We start from the raw sequence: 17,243 nt of genomic DNA, 5'->3' as shown, positions 1-17,243 counted from the left end.
GGAGAGATGACAGTCTGTTAAGGCACAGATGGGTATCTTTGAAAGTTTAGTCCTGACAATGCTGCATGGATGTGAGGTGTAGACTGTGCTAAGAAAAAAGGAGTTTGGAAGAGGGTAGATTTGATGGAAGTGAAGGCTTCAGGACACGGAGATTTGAAGAGGCTTGACTGAGTATGAAATGACTTGGTAGTGAGGCGAATTTGGTTGATAGTGCTGAAGAGGGCATGTTGTAATAGTTTGGGCATACGGAGATGATGGGAAAAGAGAGACTGACTGAGTGTGTATACATGTTGGAAGCAGAGGGTACTAGCTCTTAATATGGGAATTATTTTCATTATTTTACAATATATTTCTTTTACTACCTTGATATAGGTGACCAGAGCAAGAATGACTTGGAAGTTCAAGCATTAGATGTCATGAGAACGCCTTCATCTATTGATTACTTAAAAGTAGATGAAGACTCAGGAGTGTCAGGTCAACGTAGAAATAAAGTCAGCGAAAGAGAATCATCTTTAGGTACGATTGTGTGTCCTGGATCTACTATCATAAGTCCACGGTCCCTCCTGAAACATTACGAGGAGAAGATTCATAGGGACAGCCGACCAAGTCACTCCAGTAAAGCAGAACTTCGTTGTGGAAGTGATAGGAATGAATGCTTAGTAGGTTCAGATTATATTCCAAATAGTTCTAGAAGTTTTGTAAGATCTAAAACTAATATTGCTCTTCGTGGAGGTACTGGAAAATGTTTTCCAGATGTAAAAGACCTTGCAAAAGAAAACAGAATGCTTCCTCACCATCACGGAATTGAACCAGGCTGCTCAGATAGGATAGAACATATGACCTCGCCTTCTCAGAGCACAGGTGTTTCTCACTCCAAATGTCCAAAGACTATTATGGTTGATGCTTTTCATTACTTAGAAAGGTGTGAGCAGCAATATGATAACCAACAGAGGACAGATAATATGGTGAATGCAGATCGAGACTATTTGTTCAATTATTCTGTTGATAAAGAGTGGAATCCACAGCACTCTACTGTCACTGAGCCCCAAACAATGACAAAGTCATCTCTTGACCACTCCGGTCCTTTTAGAAGAAAGTACTGTGGTGAAAGCATGAGTCAGCCTAGTGAAAGACTCGGTCATGAAAGTATAGAGGAAAATAGTTATCCTGTTCGAAGATCAGAATCGGTGATTAGAGATAGAAACTGCAGCCAGTCAAATGTTCACTGTGGTAATAGTAAAAGTAATTTTTTTGAAGAAGATGATATGATGACGGTGCTTCCCTTCTCCTCGGGTACCACTATGACAGGTGAATCTGGAAGGGGTCAGATACCATTTTCTCATGTCTCGTCCACTAGCATTTGTACTCATCCTGCATACTATCAGTCTTTATCTTCTTCCCAATGTTCCTCACAGTGTTACCCTTCAGATGCAGCAATTAATTCATCCTTTCCTGAGGAACAGGTACATGATGGATCACTTCAAAACTATAGTCCTCAAAATTACCAGCCTAAGGTGCTGCTGCCCTTACCAGACCCGGTGTTCCATCCTTCTTGTCAAGGAGGTGCATTACAACAATCAAGATATTCAAATGCAGGGCTAGATTATCGCCAAGAAATATCATCTGATGAAGTCTTTCCTCTGAATCCTTTGAAAAACCAGCAGTCGTGGACTACAAGACCCCAAGATCTTTTGTACCCCTCTACCAGCCTGTCGTCTCACAAACAGCATCTTAGAAGTGCTTCATTACCAAGGACTTTGAGCTGTAGGGATACACTTTATCTTGCTGGTAAACAATCAGAGGTCCAAACATGCCAGCAGTTAAACAACTGGAGCGACAGTAACTCAGACCCAAACTTGTACAGCGTATCATCTTTACCTGCCGAAGGGTTCCAACCACATGCATCTCAAGTTGCTGATGAATTACCAGAAGAATCCATCTTCATTTGTGATGTAGGAAGGACTCAGGGGTGGCCACATCAAAGTACTAAATGTCAGAAGAGATCAGGGCAACATGGAGGATCAGTTTCGCATGCATCAGCAAGTGTTCCCAGTAATGTTGGGTGTAGGTAAGTGCATTTTTTTTTCCTCCACTTATGACATTATTTCTAGGAGTTATTACAGTGTAATCTTAACTTATTTAGTATATAAACAAGTAAACAGCAATTTCCCTTTCTATCAAAGCTTGGTGCTAGCAAAGTTTTTTTTTTTTTATAAAAAAGTGGGCGATATGTTAGCTGCAGGTATAAATGTGAGTATAGGGTTCCTGGTGTAAATGAAAATATGGAAGATTATGTTGAATTATATGTTCAAAGAGGATCACTGATTGAGAATACCTGGTTTGACCCATTAGTGTTTTGGTATGAACACTTACAGCTCTCATGCATATATAGGTGTAAGCCTTCAGAATTCGCTTAGACTTTAATTGGCCAAAAATCTAAGAAGATGAAGGGAAAGAAGGAAAATGTCAAATGTTTCACATGTATCAGAAGTTAAAGAATATGGGATGCAGAAGCTTTACTTGCTGTCAGTGGGTAGGGCCAAGCAGGAAGAGTAAGCATGCTGTGGTGCTGTGGTGGTGATGGTTGTGGGGTAAGACATATGGGGAAGGTTTGTATGGTTTCCCAGTGACCACCGCAAAACGTACTTCACTTGCATTTATGAGGCAAATGTACATATTTTTCATGATTTATTGGGAGATGTATGGTCGGTGTAAGCTGCATCATGTTGAGACCCTGCACACAGTGAGGATGATAGATGATAGATGCAAGGGTCTTAATGAGAGGGACAGGTTGGGGTGAAGGGGTATGGGAGACGAATCAGTTTTTGTTTGCTGACGATATGATTCAGACACCTGAATCCAGAAACTCCATATGTGGTGACAGAGTTTGGGAATGTGTTTGGAAGGACAGTGCTGAGAATAAGTGTTGAACAAAAGTAAGGTAGTGAGATACAGCACGGGGATTAGACTAGTTCATTTGAGGGTAAGGTTGAATGTGAAGGAACTTGAGGAAAAGGAATGCTTTAAGGTTGTGAGACTGGATGTAGCAGTGTGTCAAATAATAGTAGTTGAAGTTAATCAAGTTGAAAGAGGTGGTCCAAGTTCTTCAAAGATGATTGTTCACCAGTACAGGGAAAACACTTTGCTGAATTTTTTTTCTCCACGAACAAAGTATTGTCAACAATAGATGACAAGAGCTCTAGAGGGAAAAATCCTCACTTGGCTCCATACTCTGTTCTTTCTTTCGGAACATAATGTAGTAATGAAGGAAGGGAGGATTTCCAGCCATCCACTCCTGCCCTTCTTAGTCTCTTTCTAAAACATTCACGGAACACATGGCCAGTGTTTTTTCTCCCCACCCCCAGGGATAGAATGTTCTTGTATAATGCAAAAATAAATTGAGAGAGTCATGGAGAATGGTTTGAGGAAGAGAGAAGAGGTGATAAAAGCCTTATGTAAGGGGGTGATTGTATTATTGATTGATGTTAAGGATTTTAAATGTATGCATGGATCAGGGTAAGATACCTGAGGGTTGGCAGAATGCATGTATAGTGACATTGTATAAAGGCAAGTTGAGTGTTCAGACTACAGAAATATAAGTTTGTTGAGTGTAACTGGTAAGTTGTATGGGAGAGAAGTGATTGAGAGGGTGAGGGCATGCAACAGGCATCAGATTGGGGAGGAGCAGTGCGGTTTCAGAAGTGGTAGAAGGTGTTTGGATCAGTTGTTTTCTTTAAGGAGTGTGTGTAAGAAATCCTCAGAGATTCAGATGGATTTGTGTGGCATCAGTGGATCTAGAGAAAGCATATGATAGTTTGGAAGTTCTTTAGAATATATGGTGTGGGAGGAAAGATCGCAGAAGCAGTAAGATGTTTTATCAAGGGTGTAAGTCGTGTAAGTTTAGGAAGCAAGGAGAGCGAATGGTTTTAAGTGTAAGTTGATCTGTGGCAAGGTTGTGAAATGTCATCACAGTTGTTTTGATTTGTATGGGGTGGCGAGGTAGGTAAGTGCAAGTCTTGGAGAGAAGGTTGAGTATGTTGTCTGTCTGTAAGGGATGAGAGGGCATGGAAATTGAGTTAGTTGTCTTTTGCTGGTGAGACAGCACTAATGGCAGATTTGAGTGAGAAACTGTGTAAGTTAAGGATTGCGTTTACAAGAATGTGTGAAAGGTGGAAGTTTAGAGGAAATGTTAATAAAAGCAAGGACATTAAGTTTAGCAGGATTAAGGGTCAGGTTTGTTTGGATGTGGGTCTGAGTGAAGAAAAACTGAGGGGAAGCGAGGTGTTTTAATATTAGATGCATGGGAGTGGACTTGGTAGTCATGGAGGCAGAAGCAAGGTGAGGGAGTGAAGGTTCTGGCAGTCCTGAAGAATGTATAAAAAGAGAAATATTTTTCAGGCAGGGCAAAAATGGGCATGTTTTAAGGCATGGGATATACATGAGGCTGTGTGGAGGAGGATGGATGTGTTGGAAATGAAATGTTTGAGGGCAACGTGTGGAGTGAGGTGGTTTGATTGAGTGTGGTTAAGAGAGCAGAAGAGGGTGTGCTGAAATGGTTTTGACATATGGAGAGAATGAGCAAGGGAAGGTTGACAGTTGAAGGGAACAAGGAGAAGCAGGAGACCAAATTGGAGTGAGAAAGATTTTGAGTGATTGGGGCTTGAACATACAGGAGGTTGAGAGGCGTGCAGGAATATGGTGAATTAGAACTACGTGGTATATTGGGGTTGATGTGCTGTCAATTGACTGAACCAAGGCATGTGAAACGTCAGAAGTAAACTATGGAAAGGTCTGTGGGGCCTGGATGTGGATAGGGAGCTGCGGTTTTGGGCATTGCATGACAGCTAGAGACTGAGTGTGAACGAATGTGGCCTTTTTTGTTAGTTTTCCTGGCACTACCTTGCTGAAGCAGGTGGTAGCGATGCTGTTTCCTGTGGGGAAGGGTAGCGCCTGGAATGGATGAAGGCAAGCAATTATATGTACATGTGTATATATGTATGTCTGTGTATTTGTATATGTTGATATGTTTATGGGTGTGTATGGGCCATTCTTCGTCTTTCGTGGCGCCACCCCGCCTGTGATCAAACCTAATGATAATATGAAAAATGTACAGAATCAAATAGCTGTCATGTAACTTGCATAAAGGGAATATGTCATCCAACAAAATGTTGGTTTTCTTTCAGGACAACATTTATTATTGCATTTTTGTTGTATCCTATTCATAGTTACTCATTTTATGAGCCCTGACTTTTTGCAGCTATGATAGGTATTCGGGCACCAAGACTTATAATGAAAATAGCCTGGATGAATTTCAAGACCAAACTCATCATGTTATTCCTGACCATCAAAGTTAGATGATCAGAAGAGTAAGACTACCATTATTTCTGTTTCTAAAAATTAAATGAGTTGATGATTTGAATTATGTATGATAATCGTTTTAGTGTAAGGAGCTGTAATTTTTGTTTATCCATTACCAATCTTTGTTTATAAGTATTGAACATCAAGTTACCATTCATCAGATGTTCACTACTATATATCCATTCATAGATCCGTCATTTGAATGGAGAAAAACTGGAGGAAGTAAAGTGTTTTAGATATCTGGGAGTGGATCTGGCAGTGGATGGAACCATGGAAGCGAAAGTGAATCATAGGGTGGGGGAGGGGGCGAAAATCCTGGGAGCCTTGAAGAATGTGTGGAAGTGAGAACATTATCTCTGAAAGCAAAAATGGGTATGTTTGAAGGAACAGTGGTTCCAACAATGTTGTATGGTTGCGAGGCGTGGGCTATGGATAGAGTTGTGCACAGGAGGATGGATGTGCTGGAAATGAGATGTTTGAGGACAATGTGTGGTGTGAGGTGGTTTGATCGAGTAACGTAAGGGTAAGAGAGATGTGTGGAAATAAAAAGAGAGTGGTTGAGAGAGCAGAAGAGGGTGTTTTGAAATGGTTTGGGCACGTGGAGAGAATGAGTGAGGAAAGATTGACCAAGAGGATATATGTGTCGGAGGTGGAGAGAACGAGGAGAAGTGGGAGACCAAATTGGAGGTGGAAAGATGGAGTGAAAAAGATTTTGAGTGATCGGGGCCTGAACATGCAGGAGGGTGAAAGGCAGGCAAGGAATAGAGTGAATTGGATCGATGTGGTATACCGGGGTTGACGTGCTGTCAGTGGATTGAATCAGGGCATGTGAAGCGTCTGAGGTAAACCATGGAAAGTTGTGGGGGGCCTGGATGTGGAAAGGGAGCTGTGGTTTCTGGCATTATTACATGACAGCTAGAGACTGAGTGTGAACGAATGGGGACTTTGTTGTCTTTTCCTAGCGCTACCTCGCACACATGAGGGGGGAGGGGGATGGTATTCCATGTGTGGCGAGGTGGTGATGGGAATGAATAAAGGCAGACAGTGTGAATTGTGTGCATGGGTATATATGTATGTGTCTGTATGTGTATATATATGTGTACATTGAGATGTATAGGTATGTATGTTTGCATGTGTGGACATGTATGTATATACATGTGTATGGGGGTGGGTTGGGCTATTTCTTTCGTCTGTTTCCTTGCACTACCTCGCAAACGCGGGAAACAGCGACAAAGCAAAATAAATAAATAGATCCGTCATTCATATTCTTCACCATGTCCCTTGACAAATTGCCAGTGAGCCGCCTCATTCATGCTGTTGTTCCTGACCATGTTCCTAGATGAAGGTTGAATGCGTGTACAGAGAGATAATTGTTTTGTGAATACTTAATTTTGAATTATGGGAAGGAATATTGTACTCAAAGGGCTTCGTCTCAAATTTCCTTTCGTATCATTATGGAGAAGTGTTTTTCCCTTGAGGGCCCATCTTCATATTTTTCAAAAGAAAAAGACTATTTCTCATGGGGCCCCGTCCTATCCTATTAATCAAATAACTGAAGAGATGTTGTTTTCACTGTCTCTTCACTTATTTCATGAATTTGCCACCTGTTAGAAAGATAAGAGCACAGTAGCATCCATAAGGACAAATACAGCCATCCTAAGAAACCATCCAATTCACAGTTTTTGCTAGAGCAATTTAATAAGGTCATTTACACTGATCATAAATAACAGACATGATATGGGGGAATGATGGTGTATGCCTGTAGAAGCAATAATTATTGCAGTGCTCTCACAGTTAGGGGTCTTGTAGGCAGACACATAGCAATCCCGCATCCTAAATGCTTTAGAATATACAACATGAGATCATGTGGTACTTTGTCATAAGCTTGCGAGAAGTCGTTGAAGGTAACATACTAGATTTCCTTTTTCTCACTTTGTCGTACAGGAGACACCATGTCACTAGATATTCTGTGCAACCTCTCGCCACTTGGCTGCCAGCCATACCACGGAAAGGGGTAAACCATCTGTTTAACCCGGCTCAAATCATGATATGTTAGGTTTTATTCATGCTATTGATGACACTGATATGTTAGTCATTAGACACTCATGTAAATGAGCCTTGCTAGAACACAGTAATTAACCTTTACTGTCATCAACACAGGGTAGGTTGGGGGACATCAAAATACTGTTAAAGAACATTTTTATAGACCAAAACCAGGGAGTCAGTAATAGTTTAGATAAACCAGGTGATCCCCATTGGGCCTTCATACTGTATAACATTTTTTTATTAATTCTTTTTGTCTCCCAGATACCTCAAGTGGAGATATTGGATCATGTAATACTGTTATGTAAACATCATTGTATAATGACATTAAGTTCACAAAAATCTGAGAGGATATTACATTTGTTCAAGATATTTGTCAATTTAACATCTCAGGGTGATGGGGGCTGTGCAAGGGGGATGGTTCACCTTACAGCTCTTCATCACCTTATCTGGTAGACAGATGATTGTCACAATCTTGATTATAGTAATGGGCCGTATTGACCTGTGGACACTCATCCAATGTCGCCATCAAGTATGGGCTTGTCATGCTGGGGCAGTGCCTGTACAATTTTTCAGGGTCTGTATTGCTGAATTTAAATTGCCTTAGGATCTTAGCCCCTTACCTATCTTATGCCCACTTTTTGCCCGCCATGGTCCATTCCATATTGCCATACACAATCCCAGATGGTATGTTGAACAATCCTTATCCTCTGAGTGCTCCTCACTCAAACTGACTTAAAATTCTCCTCATGAAAACAGTAGATTGGATCATTTCATTTGATGACTTAGCTATATTACTTATGCCAGTGTCAGGTAATTTAAGACAAAATTAATGCTCTTATCCTGTAAATAGTGTTGATTAAGTAATAAGGATTTCCTTCTTAAACTATGTATTTTCATTTCCTGTGAATGAAATTACTGTCTCAAAGTATTGATTTTTAATACAATCTCACATCACTCGACAGGATGATGCCGGGGCCTTGTAGTCTTATTACTTATAATGTGTATGTGGGTGGGTTGGGCCATTCTTCGTCTCTTTCCTTGTGCTACCTCGCTTACGCGGGAGACAGCGACAAAGTATAACTGATATAAATAACATATAGTAGAGCAGGTTATTAATGACTAGGTAACGACCACATTATTAATGATTAGGAAACAGCAGGTTATTATTGATGACGACCACATTATTAACGATTAGGCAACAAGCAGATTATTGATGATTAGGCCACTGGAAATATTTTCACATTAACAAGTTACCATCAAGAAGAGATGACTGAGCCAGAGAGGGGAAATAAGTCCTCACTTAGGCCCGTTTTATATTCCTTCTTTTGAAAATGTGTAACAGGACGGAGGGAATTCCAGCTCCCCCATCCCCACCCTGTCATTTGCCTTCTATGACACTTGGGGAACTAAATGAATTATATTGAAAACTGCTAATTACTAGACAAATTATGTGTGTGGATGTAACCAAGATGAGAAAAAAGGAGAGATAGGTAGTATGTTTGAGGAATGAAACCTGGATGTTTTCGCTCTGAGTAAAACGAAGCTCAAGGGTAAAGGGGAAGAGTGGTTTGGGAATGTCTTGGGAGTAAAGTAAGGGTTAGTGAGTGGACAAGAGCAAGGGAAGGAGTAGCATTACTCATGAAACACAAGTGGTGGGAGTATGTGATAGAGCGTAAGAAAGTAAACTCTAGATTGATATGGGTAAAACAAAGTTGATGGAGAGAGATGGGTGATCATTGGTGCATATGCACCTGGGCATGAGAAGAAAGGTCATGAGAGGCAAGTGTTTTGGGAGCAGCTGAGTGGGTGTGTTAGTAGTTTTGATGCACGAGACCGGATTATAGTGATGGGTGATTTGAATGCAAAGGTGAGTAATGTGGCAGTTGAGGGAATAATTGGTTTACATGGGGTGATCAGTGTTCTAAATGGAAACTGTGAAGAGCTTGTAGATTTATGTGCTGAAAAAGGACTGGTGATTGGGAATACCTGGTTTAAAAGAGATATACATAAGTATACGTATGTAAGTAGGAGAGATGACCAGAGAGTGTTATTGGATTACGTGTCAATTGATAGGCGCACGAAAGAGAGACTTTGGATGTTAATGTGCTGAGAGGTGCAACTGGAGGGATGTCTGATCATTATCTTGTGGAGGCGAAGGTGAAGATTTGTAGAGGTTTTCAGAAAAGAAGAGAGAATGTTGGGGTGAAAAGAGTGGTGAGAGTAAGTGAGCTTGGGAAGGAGACTTGTGTGAGGAAGTACCAGGAGAGACTGAGTAGGGAATGGAAAAAGGTGAGAACAAAGGAGGTAAGGGGAGTGGGGGAGGAATGGGATGTATTTAGGGAAGCAGTGATGGCTTGCGCAAAAGATGCTTGTGGCATGAGAAGCGTGGGAGGTGGGCAGATTAGAAAGGGTAGTGAGTGGTGGGATGAAGTGGGCAGATTAGAAAGGGTAGTGAGTGGTGGGATGAAGTGGGCAGATTAGAAAGGGTAGTGAGTGGTGGGATGAAGAAGTAAGATTATTAGTGAAAGAGAAGAGAGAGGCATTAGGACGATTTTTGCAAGGAAATAATGCAAATGAGTGGGAGATGTATGAAATAAAGAGGCAGGAGGTCAAGAGAAAGGTGCAAGAGGTGAAAAAGAGGGCAAATGAGAGTTGGGGTGAGAGAGTATCATTAAATTTTAGGGAGAATAAAAAGATGTTTTGGAAGGAGGTAAATAAAGTGTGTAAGACAAGGGAACAAATGGAAACTTCAGTGAAGGGGGCTAATGGGGTGGTGATAACAAGTCGTAGTGATGTGAGAAGATGGAATGAGTATTTTGAAGGTTTGTTGAATGTGTTTGATGATAGAGTAGCAGATATAGGGTGTTTTGGTCGAGGTGGTGTGCAAAGTGAGAGGTTTAGGGAAAATGATAAACAGAGAAGAGGTAGTAAAAGCTTTGCGGAAGATGAAAGCCGACAAGGCAACGGGTTTGAATGGTATTGCAGTGGAATTTATCAAAAAAGGGGGTGACTGTATTGTTGACTGGTTGGTAAAGTTATTTAATGTATGTATCACTCATGGTGAGGTGCCTGAGGATTGGCGGAATGCTTGCATAGTGCCTTTGTACAAAGTCAAAGGGGATAAGAGTGAGTGCTCAACTTACAGAGGTATAAGTTTGTTGAGTATTCCTGGGAAATTATATGGGAGGGTATTGATTGAGAGGGTGAAGGCATGTACAGCGCATCAGATTGGGGAAGAGCAGTGTGGTTTCAGAAGTGGTAGAGGATGTGTGGATCAGGTGTTTGCTTTGAAGAATGTATGTGAGAAATACTTAGAAAAGCAAATGGATTTGTATGTAGCATTTATGGATCTAGAGAAGGCATATGAGAGTTGATAGAGATGCTCTGTGGAAGGTACTAAGAATATATGGTGTGGGAGGCAAGTTGTTAGAAGCAGTGAAAAGTTTTTATCGAGGATGTAAGGCATGTGTACGTGTAGGAAGAGAGGAAAGTGATTGGTTCTCAGTGAATGTAGGTTTGCGGCAGGGGTGTGTGATGTCTCCATGGTTGTTTAATTTGTTTATGGATGAAGTTGTCAGGGAGGTGAATGCAAGAGTTTTGGAAAGGGGCAAGTATGCAGTCTGTTGTGGATGAGAGAGCTTGGGAAGTGAGTCAGTTGTTGTTCGCTGATGATACATTGCTGGTGGCTGATTCATGTGAGAAACTGCAGAAGCTGGTGACTGAGTTTGGTAAAGTGTGTGAAAGAAGAAAGTTAAGAGTAAATGTGAATACGAGCAAGGTTATTAGGTACAGTAGGGTTGAGGGTCAAGTCAATTGGGAGGTAAGTTTGAATGGAGAAAAACTGGAGGAAGTGAAGTGTTTTAGATATCTGGGAGTGGATTTAGCACCGGATGGAACCATGGAAGCAGAAGTGAATCATAGGGTGGGGGAGGGGGCGAAAGTTCTGGAAGCCTTGAAGAATGTGCGGAAGTCGAGAAGATTATCTCGGAAAGCAAAAATGGGTATGTTTGAAGGAATAGTGGTTCCAACAATGTTCTCTGGTTGCGAGTCGTGGGCTATGGATAGAGTTGTGCGGAGGAGGGTGGATGTGCTGGAAATGAGATGTTTGAGGACGATATGTGGTGTGAGGTGGTTTGATCGCGTAAGTAATGTAAGGGTAAGAGAGATGTGTGGTAATAAAAAGAGTGTGGTTGAGAGAGCAGAAGAGGGTGTTTTGAAATGGTTTGGTCACATGAAGAGAATGAGTGAGGAAAGATTGACCAAGAGGATATATGTGTCAGAGGTGGAGGGAACGAGGATAAGTGGGAGACCAAATTGGAGGTGAAAAGATGGAGTGAAAAAGATTTTGAGTGATCGGGGCCTGAACATGCAGGAGGGTGAAAGTTGTGCAAGGAATAGAGTGAATTGGAACGATGTGGTGTACCGGGGTCGACGTGTTGTCAATGGATTGAACCAGGGCATGTGAAGCGACTGGGGTAAACCATGGAAAGTTTTGTGGGGCCTGGATGTGGAAAGGGAGCTGTGGTTTCGGTGCATTATTTCATGACAGCAAGAGACTGAGTGTGAACGAATGGTGCCTTTGTTGTCTTTTCCTAGCGCTACCTCGCACACATGAGGGGGAAGGGGGCTGTTATTCCATGTGTGGCGAGGTGGCGATGGGAACAAATAAAGGCAGACAGTATGAATTATGTACATGTGTATATATGTATATGTCTGTGTGTGTATATATATGTATACGTTGAGATGCATAGGTATGTATATTTGCTGTGTGTGGACGTGTATGTATATACATGTGTATGTGGGTTGGTTGGGCCATTCTTTCATCTGTTTCCTTGCGCTACCTCGCTAACGCAGGAGACAGCGACTAAGCAAAATGATATAATCTGCAGTTGTCAATGATACTGACTACTGAAAGTTGCAACTCGTGCTGGAATGCAACAACATGGAAATCCTGACTTAAAAAAAGGAGCAGGATGTTGTAACACACTGTGGACCGACATACAAGTGTTTTGTGCTGATAATTAATTATTACTAAGTCCAGGATATGTGACCTTCTACCACCAGAGTCCTATATTTCCCAGTGGTCTGTGGAGGAACAATGATACACCAGGCATAAAAGCAGTGGTGTGTAAGCAGTGAACAGCACTTGGCATATGAGGGTAATAGTGCCTTAAATATCAGAGAAGTGCCAATGTCTTACCGGGATAATCCTTGAGTTAGCTGGGGTACAGGGAGGGGCCAATACACTACCACCTGAGCCCTCCCTCTCACTGGTAGCAGAGTCACATAATAAAGTGGAGTCAGATTATTACGCCTTCAATTTGCAGGAGTCATGGGAGGAGCCAATACACTACTACACAATTCCTCTCTCTCGCTGGTGGCAGGGGCAAGAGCACTGGTACCTGAGCAAGTCCTCCAATGATGGACACCTGGAGATGAAAGAAACGACCTATACAGCTTTGTGTGAGGATCCTATCAGCACTGTTGCTGGTACAGTAATGCTTGCCTTCTTACAGTGAGAACAGTGATGCCTGAGCAACACTACCAGTGTCTGGCTCTTGGCATCAACACAACTATGCCTGAGCAGCTCCAGCAGTGCCTGGCTCTTAGCGGCGAGAGCAGCGGTGCCTGAGCAGCTCCAGCAGTGCCTGGCTCTTAGCGGCGAGAGCAGCGGTGCCTGAGCAGCTCCAGCAGTGCCTGGCTTTAGCGGCGAGAGCAGCGGTGCCTGAGCAGCTCCAGGAGGAAGACGGCGACGCTGGCGGCCCAGGTGAGGATGAGGTTGTAGAAGATACCCTGGAGGTGCTGGAGGGTGAGGAACGTGTTGGTCCGCTGCCCCGACGACTCCTGTTGCTGCTGCTTCTAGTCCTTCTCCTTCAGTGACTCCATCTCCACCTATAGATACAATACCTTTAAGTTCAAGAGGAATGAGTAGACTTTTCATAGGTTATTGCCTTTCTGTTAACTTCTTTGATTACGATTTTGCTACAGATGTTCCAGTGAAGCAATTTTTGCATGGAAGAAAGTAATGTTCATTTGCCACAACTCACCTTTAGGGGGTAATCCAACGATATTGTCATGATGCGTCTCTTTTCAATCTTCTGAGGTCAACACAGTCCTGAAATGTATGATACAGTTGGTCATGATGGCCGGCACTTCGTCTGAACAACGGCTACAAATGATTATCCTGTAGATCTGTCGTCATATATTCATAGACATTTTTATGAAAAGCTTTGTATCTCAGAGATTATTGCAGGGAGAATACGGTCACTGACTGAATGACTCGTTGCCACAGAACTTGAGGCAGGAAGTGAGAAAGTGAAGTGAAACTGAAGTGAAAAAGCTATACTGAGCATGTGCAAGAGGTAGAAAAGCTACACTGCGCATGCGCAATAGGTAAAAGTTACACTGAGTATGCGCAAGTGGTGAAAAAGCTACATTGAGAATGCGCAAGAGGCAAAAGTGTTACACTGAGCATGCGCAAGTGTGAAAAAGTACATTGAGAAGCGCAAGAGGCAAAAGTGTTACACTGAGCATGCGCAAGTGGTGAAAAAGCTACATTGAGAATGCGCAAGAGGCAAAGTGTTACACTGAGCATGCGCAAGTGTGAAAAAGCTACATTGAGAATGCCAAGAGGCAAAAGTGTTACACTGAGATGGCAAGTGGTGAAAAAGCTACATTGAGAATGCGCAAGAGGCAAAAGTGTTACACTGAGCATGCGCAAGTGGTGAAAAAGCTACATTGAGAATGCGCAAGAGGCAAAAGTGTTACACTGAGCATGCGCAAGTGGTGAAAAAGCTACATTGAGAATGCGACAAGAGGCAAAAGTGTTACACTGAGCATGCGCAAGTGGTGAAAAAGCTACATTGAGAATGCGCAAGAGGCAAAAGTGTTACACTGAGCATGCGCAAGTGGTGAAAAAGCTACATTGAGAATGCGCAAGAGGCAAAAGTGTTACACTGAGCATGCGCAAGTGGTGAAAAAGCTACATTGAGAATGCGCAAGAGGCAAAAGTGTTACACTGAGCATGGGCAGAAAAGGTAAAACTTCCGCTGAGCAACAATGCTAAGTAGAACCTGAGAGTATGACACCGCTGCGTAACGAATGTACGTTGGCGTTGGCTGGCGACCAAGTTGTCGTCTGCACATAAACAAAGTACACGTTTCAGGAATACAGTTTGGCTCGTGACCATACCTGGGCCTTTATCATTTCACCGAGTCTGTATACCTGAAACATAGCGTTACAACTCGTGAAACAGCATCATGTAAATACATATATATTCGTCTTAAAATCAAGTCATATAGCAATGAACTGATCAATGTAAAGGGACTAGGATTGTACAGTTGTCAAAAAAAAATCGTGTGTAACGAAGCGGCTGTTTCTCATGTGCCGTGTTGTGTGCGGGATATCCAAACAAACACACACCACACACACACACACACACACACACACAATATGTGTATCATCGATTCCCCTTAGACAAAAAGATCGGTATACGATACCATGCCAAGTTTAGTTCATTCATATTTGTCAACTTTTCTTAATTTGGAAGAATTCCACAATGTGATCATTGTTTCTGCAGGTGTATCATGTGTGGCTGAATGTGTGCCTCATGTATCATGTGTGGCAGAATGTGTGCCTCATGTATCATGTGTGGCAGAATGTGTGCCTCATGTATCATGTGTGGCAGAATGTGTGCCTCATGTATCATGTGTGGCAGAATGTGTGCCTCATGTATCATGTGTGGCAGAATGTGTGCCTCATGTATCATGTGTGGCAGAATGTGTGCCTCATGTATCATGTGTGGCAGAATGTGTGCCTCATGTATCATGTGTGGCAGAATGTGTGCCTCATGTATCATGTGTGGCAGAATGTGTACCTCATGTATCATGTGTGGCAGAATGTGTGCCTCATGTATCATGTGTGGCAGAATGTGTGCCTCATGTATCATGTGTGGCAGAATGTGTGCCTCATGTATCATGTGTGGCAGAATGTGTGCCTCATGTATCATGTGTGGCAGAATGTGTGCCTCATGTATCATGTGTGGCTGAATGTGTGCCTCATGTATCATGTGTGGCAGAATGTGTGCCTCATGTATCATGTGTGGCAGAATGTGTGCCTCATGTATCATGTGTGGCAGAATGTGTGCCTCATGTATCATGTGTGGCAGAATGTGTGCCTCATGTATCATGTGTGGCAGAATGTGTGCCTCATGTATCATGTGTGGCTGAATGTGTGCCTCATGTTCTGTGTGGCAGAATGTGTACCTCATGTATCATGTGTGGCAGAATGTGTGCCTCATGTATCATGTGTGGCAGAATGTGTGCCTCATGTATCATGTGTGGCACAGTGTGTGCCTCATGTATCATGTGTGGCAGAATGTGTGCCTCATGTATCGTGTGTGGCAGAATGTGTGCCTCATGTATCATGTGTGGCAGAATGTGTGCCTCATGTATCATGTGTGGCAGAATGTGTGCCTCATGTATCGTGTGTGGCAGAATGTGTGCCTCATGTATCATGTGTGGCAGAATGTGTGCCTCATGTGTCATGTGTGGCAGAATGTGTGCCTCATGTATCATGTGTGGCAGAATGTGTGCCTCATGTATCATGTGTGGCAGAATGTGTGCCTCATGTATCGTGTGTGGCAGAATGTGTACCTCGTATTATGAATGTGAGTGCAGAGAAGTTGCAAAGAAACTGCAAGGTCTGTAGTCATCACTTGTCTTCAAGAATTTATGAGAAGACAGATAAAGCATCAAGCTAGAGCCTTAGTCAAATGTAAGGATCATAAATGTTTGAAAGTGCTGATGGGTTATAATTCATGGATCATTGGAACAAAAAACATTTCATAACTATGTATACGAGACCAGTGACAACCCGGAGTCAATGAGTTAACTTTGTAACATCCACAAAGGTTTTCATAACTCTCTAGTTTAACTTGGCACTATTGTGAGCTGTCAAATTATTCATTAAACATATTCTCATATTCATAAAGCCACCTAGTCCCTCTTCCTTTTTTACGAATACTTACAGATAACAGCTTGAAGCTTAGGGTATGGAAATTATAATGTAAAAAGTAACTGACTCTTATAAAATTATGTAGGTAAAGGAACATAATTTTTTGTAAACAAGTATATAAGTTCCATATGGCGTCGTTGTCTTAATGCAGAAGTAAAAAATTCCCAAAGTGAAGCTTTACTCTGACGAACTTCAGAACCAGCATATGCTGAATGAAATCGTAAGGTTACCTGCAGAATAGAATTTAGAGTGAAGCCGTATTCTGATGACCAGCACAACGCGCTGAAGCTGTGTGAAATAGTTTGGAGTCGGCCAAATTAGATTCCAAATTGAAGCTCTGGTGATCCGTGGAGCCCAGATAACACGCAACAAATTATCTGTCGCCAGCTAAGATGATTCTCCCAAGGTGAGGCTTTGATAAACATTGGAATCCACAAAAACTTCATAAAATCATCTGAAATCAGATGGAACGTATTTCCCCAAGGTGAAGCTTTACACTGACGACCCGCTAGTGCAGCCCGCAAAAGTTGAATAAAGTCATCTGGCGTCGGCCATAATAATATTGACTTTGACGTCCTGTAGAGGCCGCAGAAGCTGCATCAGATCGTCTTGCGTTTGCCAATTTAAAAATTCGTAGATGTAAGCTTAACTTTGATTACCGATAGAGCCCTCAAAAGCTGAACAAAATCGGCTGCCTTCGGCCAGAATAAAGTTCTCAAAGTGATGACCCATGTAGCCCCGGCACATGTGGTAGACACAAGAAAATTCACAAAGTAAAACTTTACTTTGACAGCCCACACATGTGCCCCACAAAACCTATATAA

The 17,243-nt window shown here is 42.3% G+C and overlaps 1 protein-coding gene and 1 long non-coding RNA gene across 5 annotated transcripts in view; one reads left to right on the top strand and one right to left on the bottom strand.

The window, feature by feature from the left end:
* LOC139762872 (uncharacterized) overlaps positions 1-8,329 on the top strand; it is a 77,695-nt gene extending 69,366 nt beyond the window's left edge. For all 4 annotated transcript variants that reach the window (XM_071688102.1, XM_071688103.1, XM_071688100.1 and 1 more), the window contains 2 exons: positions 373-2,068; positions 5,258-8,329. In XM_071688102.1, the coding sequence (XP_071544203.1) occupies positions 373-2,068; positions 5,258-5,354 (1,793 nt within the window). In that variant the 3' untranslated portion in view covers positions 5,355-8,329. The remainder of the gene's footprint in view (positions 1-372; positions 2,069-5,257) is intronic.
* The window catches only part of LOC139762875 (uncharacterized), a 31,389-nt gene extending 16,630 nt beyond the window's left edge, over positions 1-14,759 (bottom strand). The window contains exons 1-3 of the long non-coding RNA XR_011715858.1: positions 14,478-14,759; positions 13,452-13,519; positions 12,605-13,296 (exon numbers count right to left, since the gene is read on the bottom strand). This is a non-coding gene — a long non-coding RNA (uncharacterized lncRNA). The remainder of the gene's footprint in view (positions 1-12,604; positions 13,297-13,451; positions 13,520-14,477) is intronic.
* Between the last annotated feature and the right edge of the window lie 2,484 nt (positions 14,760-17,243).

The sequence above is a fragment of the Panulirus ornatus genome, chromosome 45 (assembly GCF_036320965.1).
Source record: "Panulirus ornatus isolate Po-2019 chromosome 45, ASM3632096v1, whole genome shotgun sequence".
NCBI classification, from domain to species: domain Eukaryota; kingdom Metazoa; phylum Arthropoda; class Malacostraca; order Decapoda; family Palinuridae; genus Panulirus; species Panulirus ornatus.
Note: the sequence above shows the minus strand (reverse complement) of the source record. Positions and strands in the feature narration are given on the sequence as shown.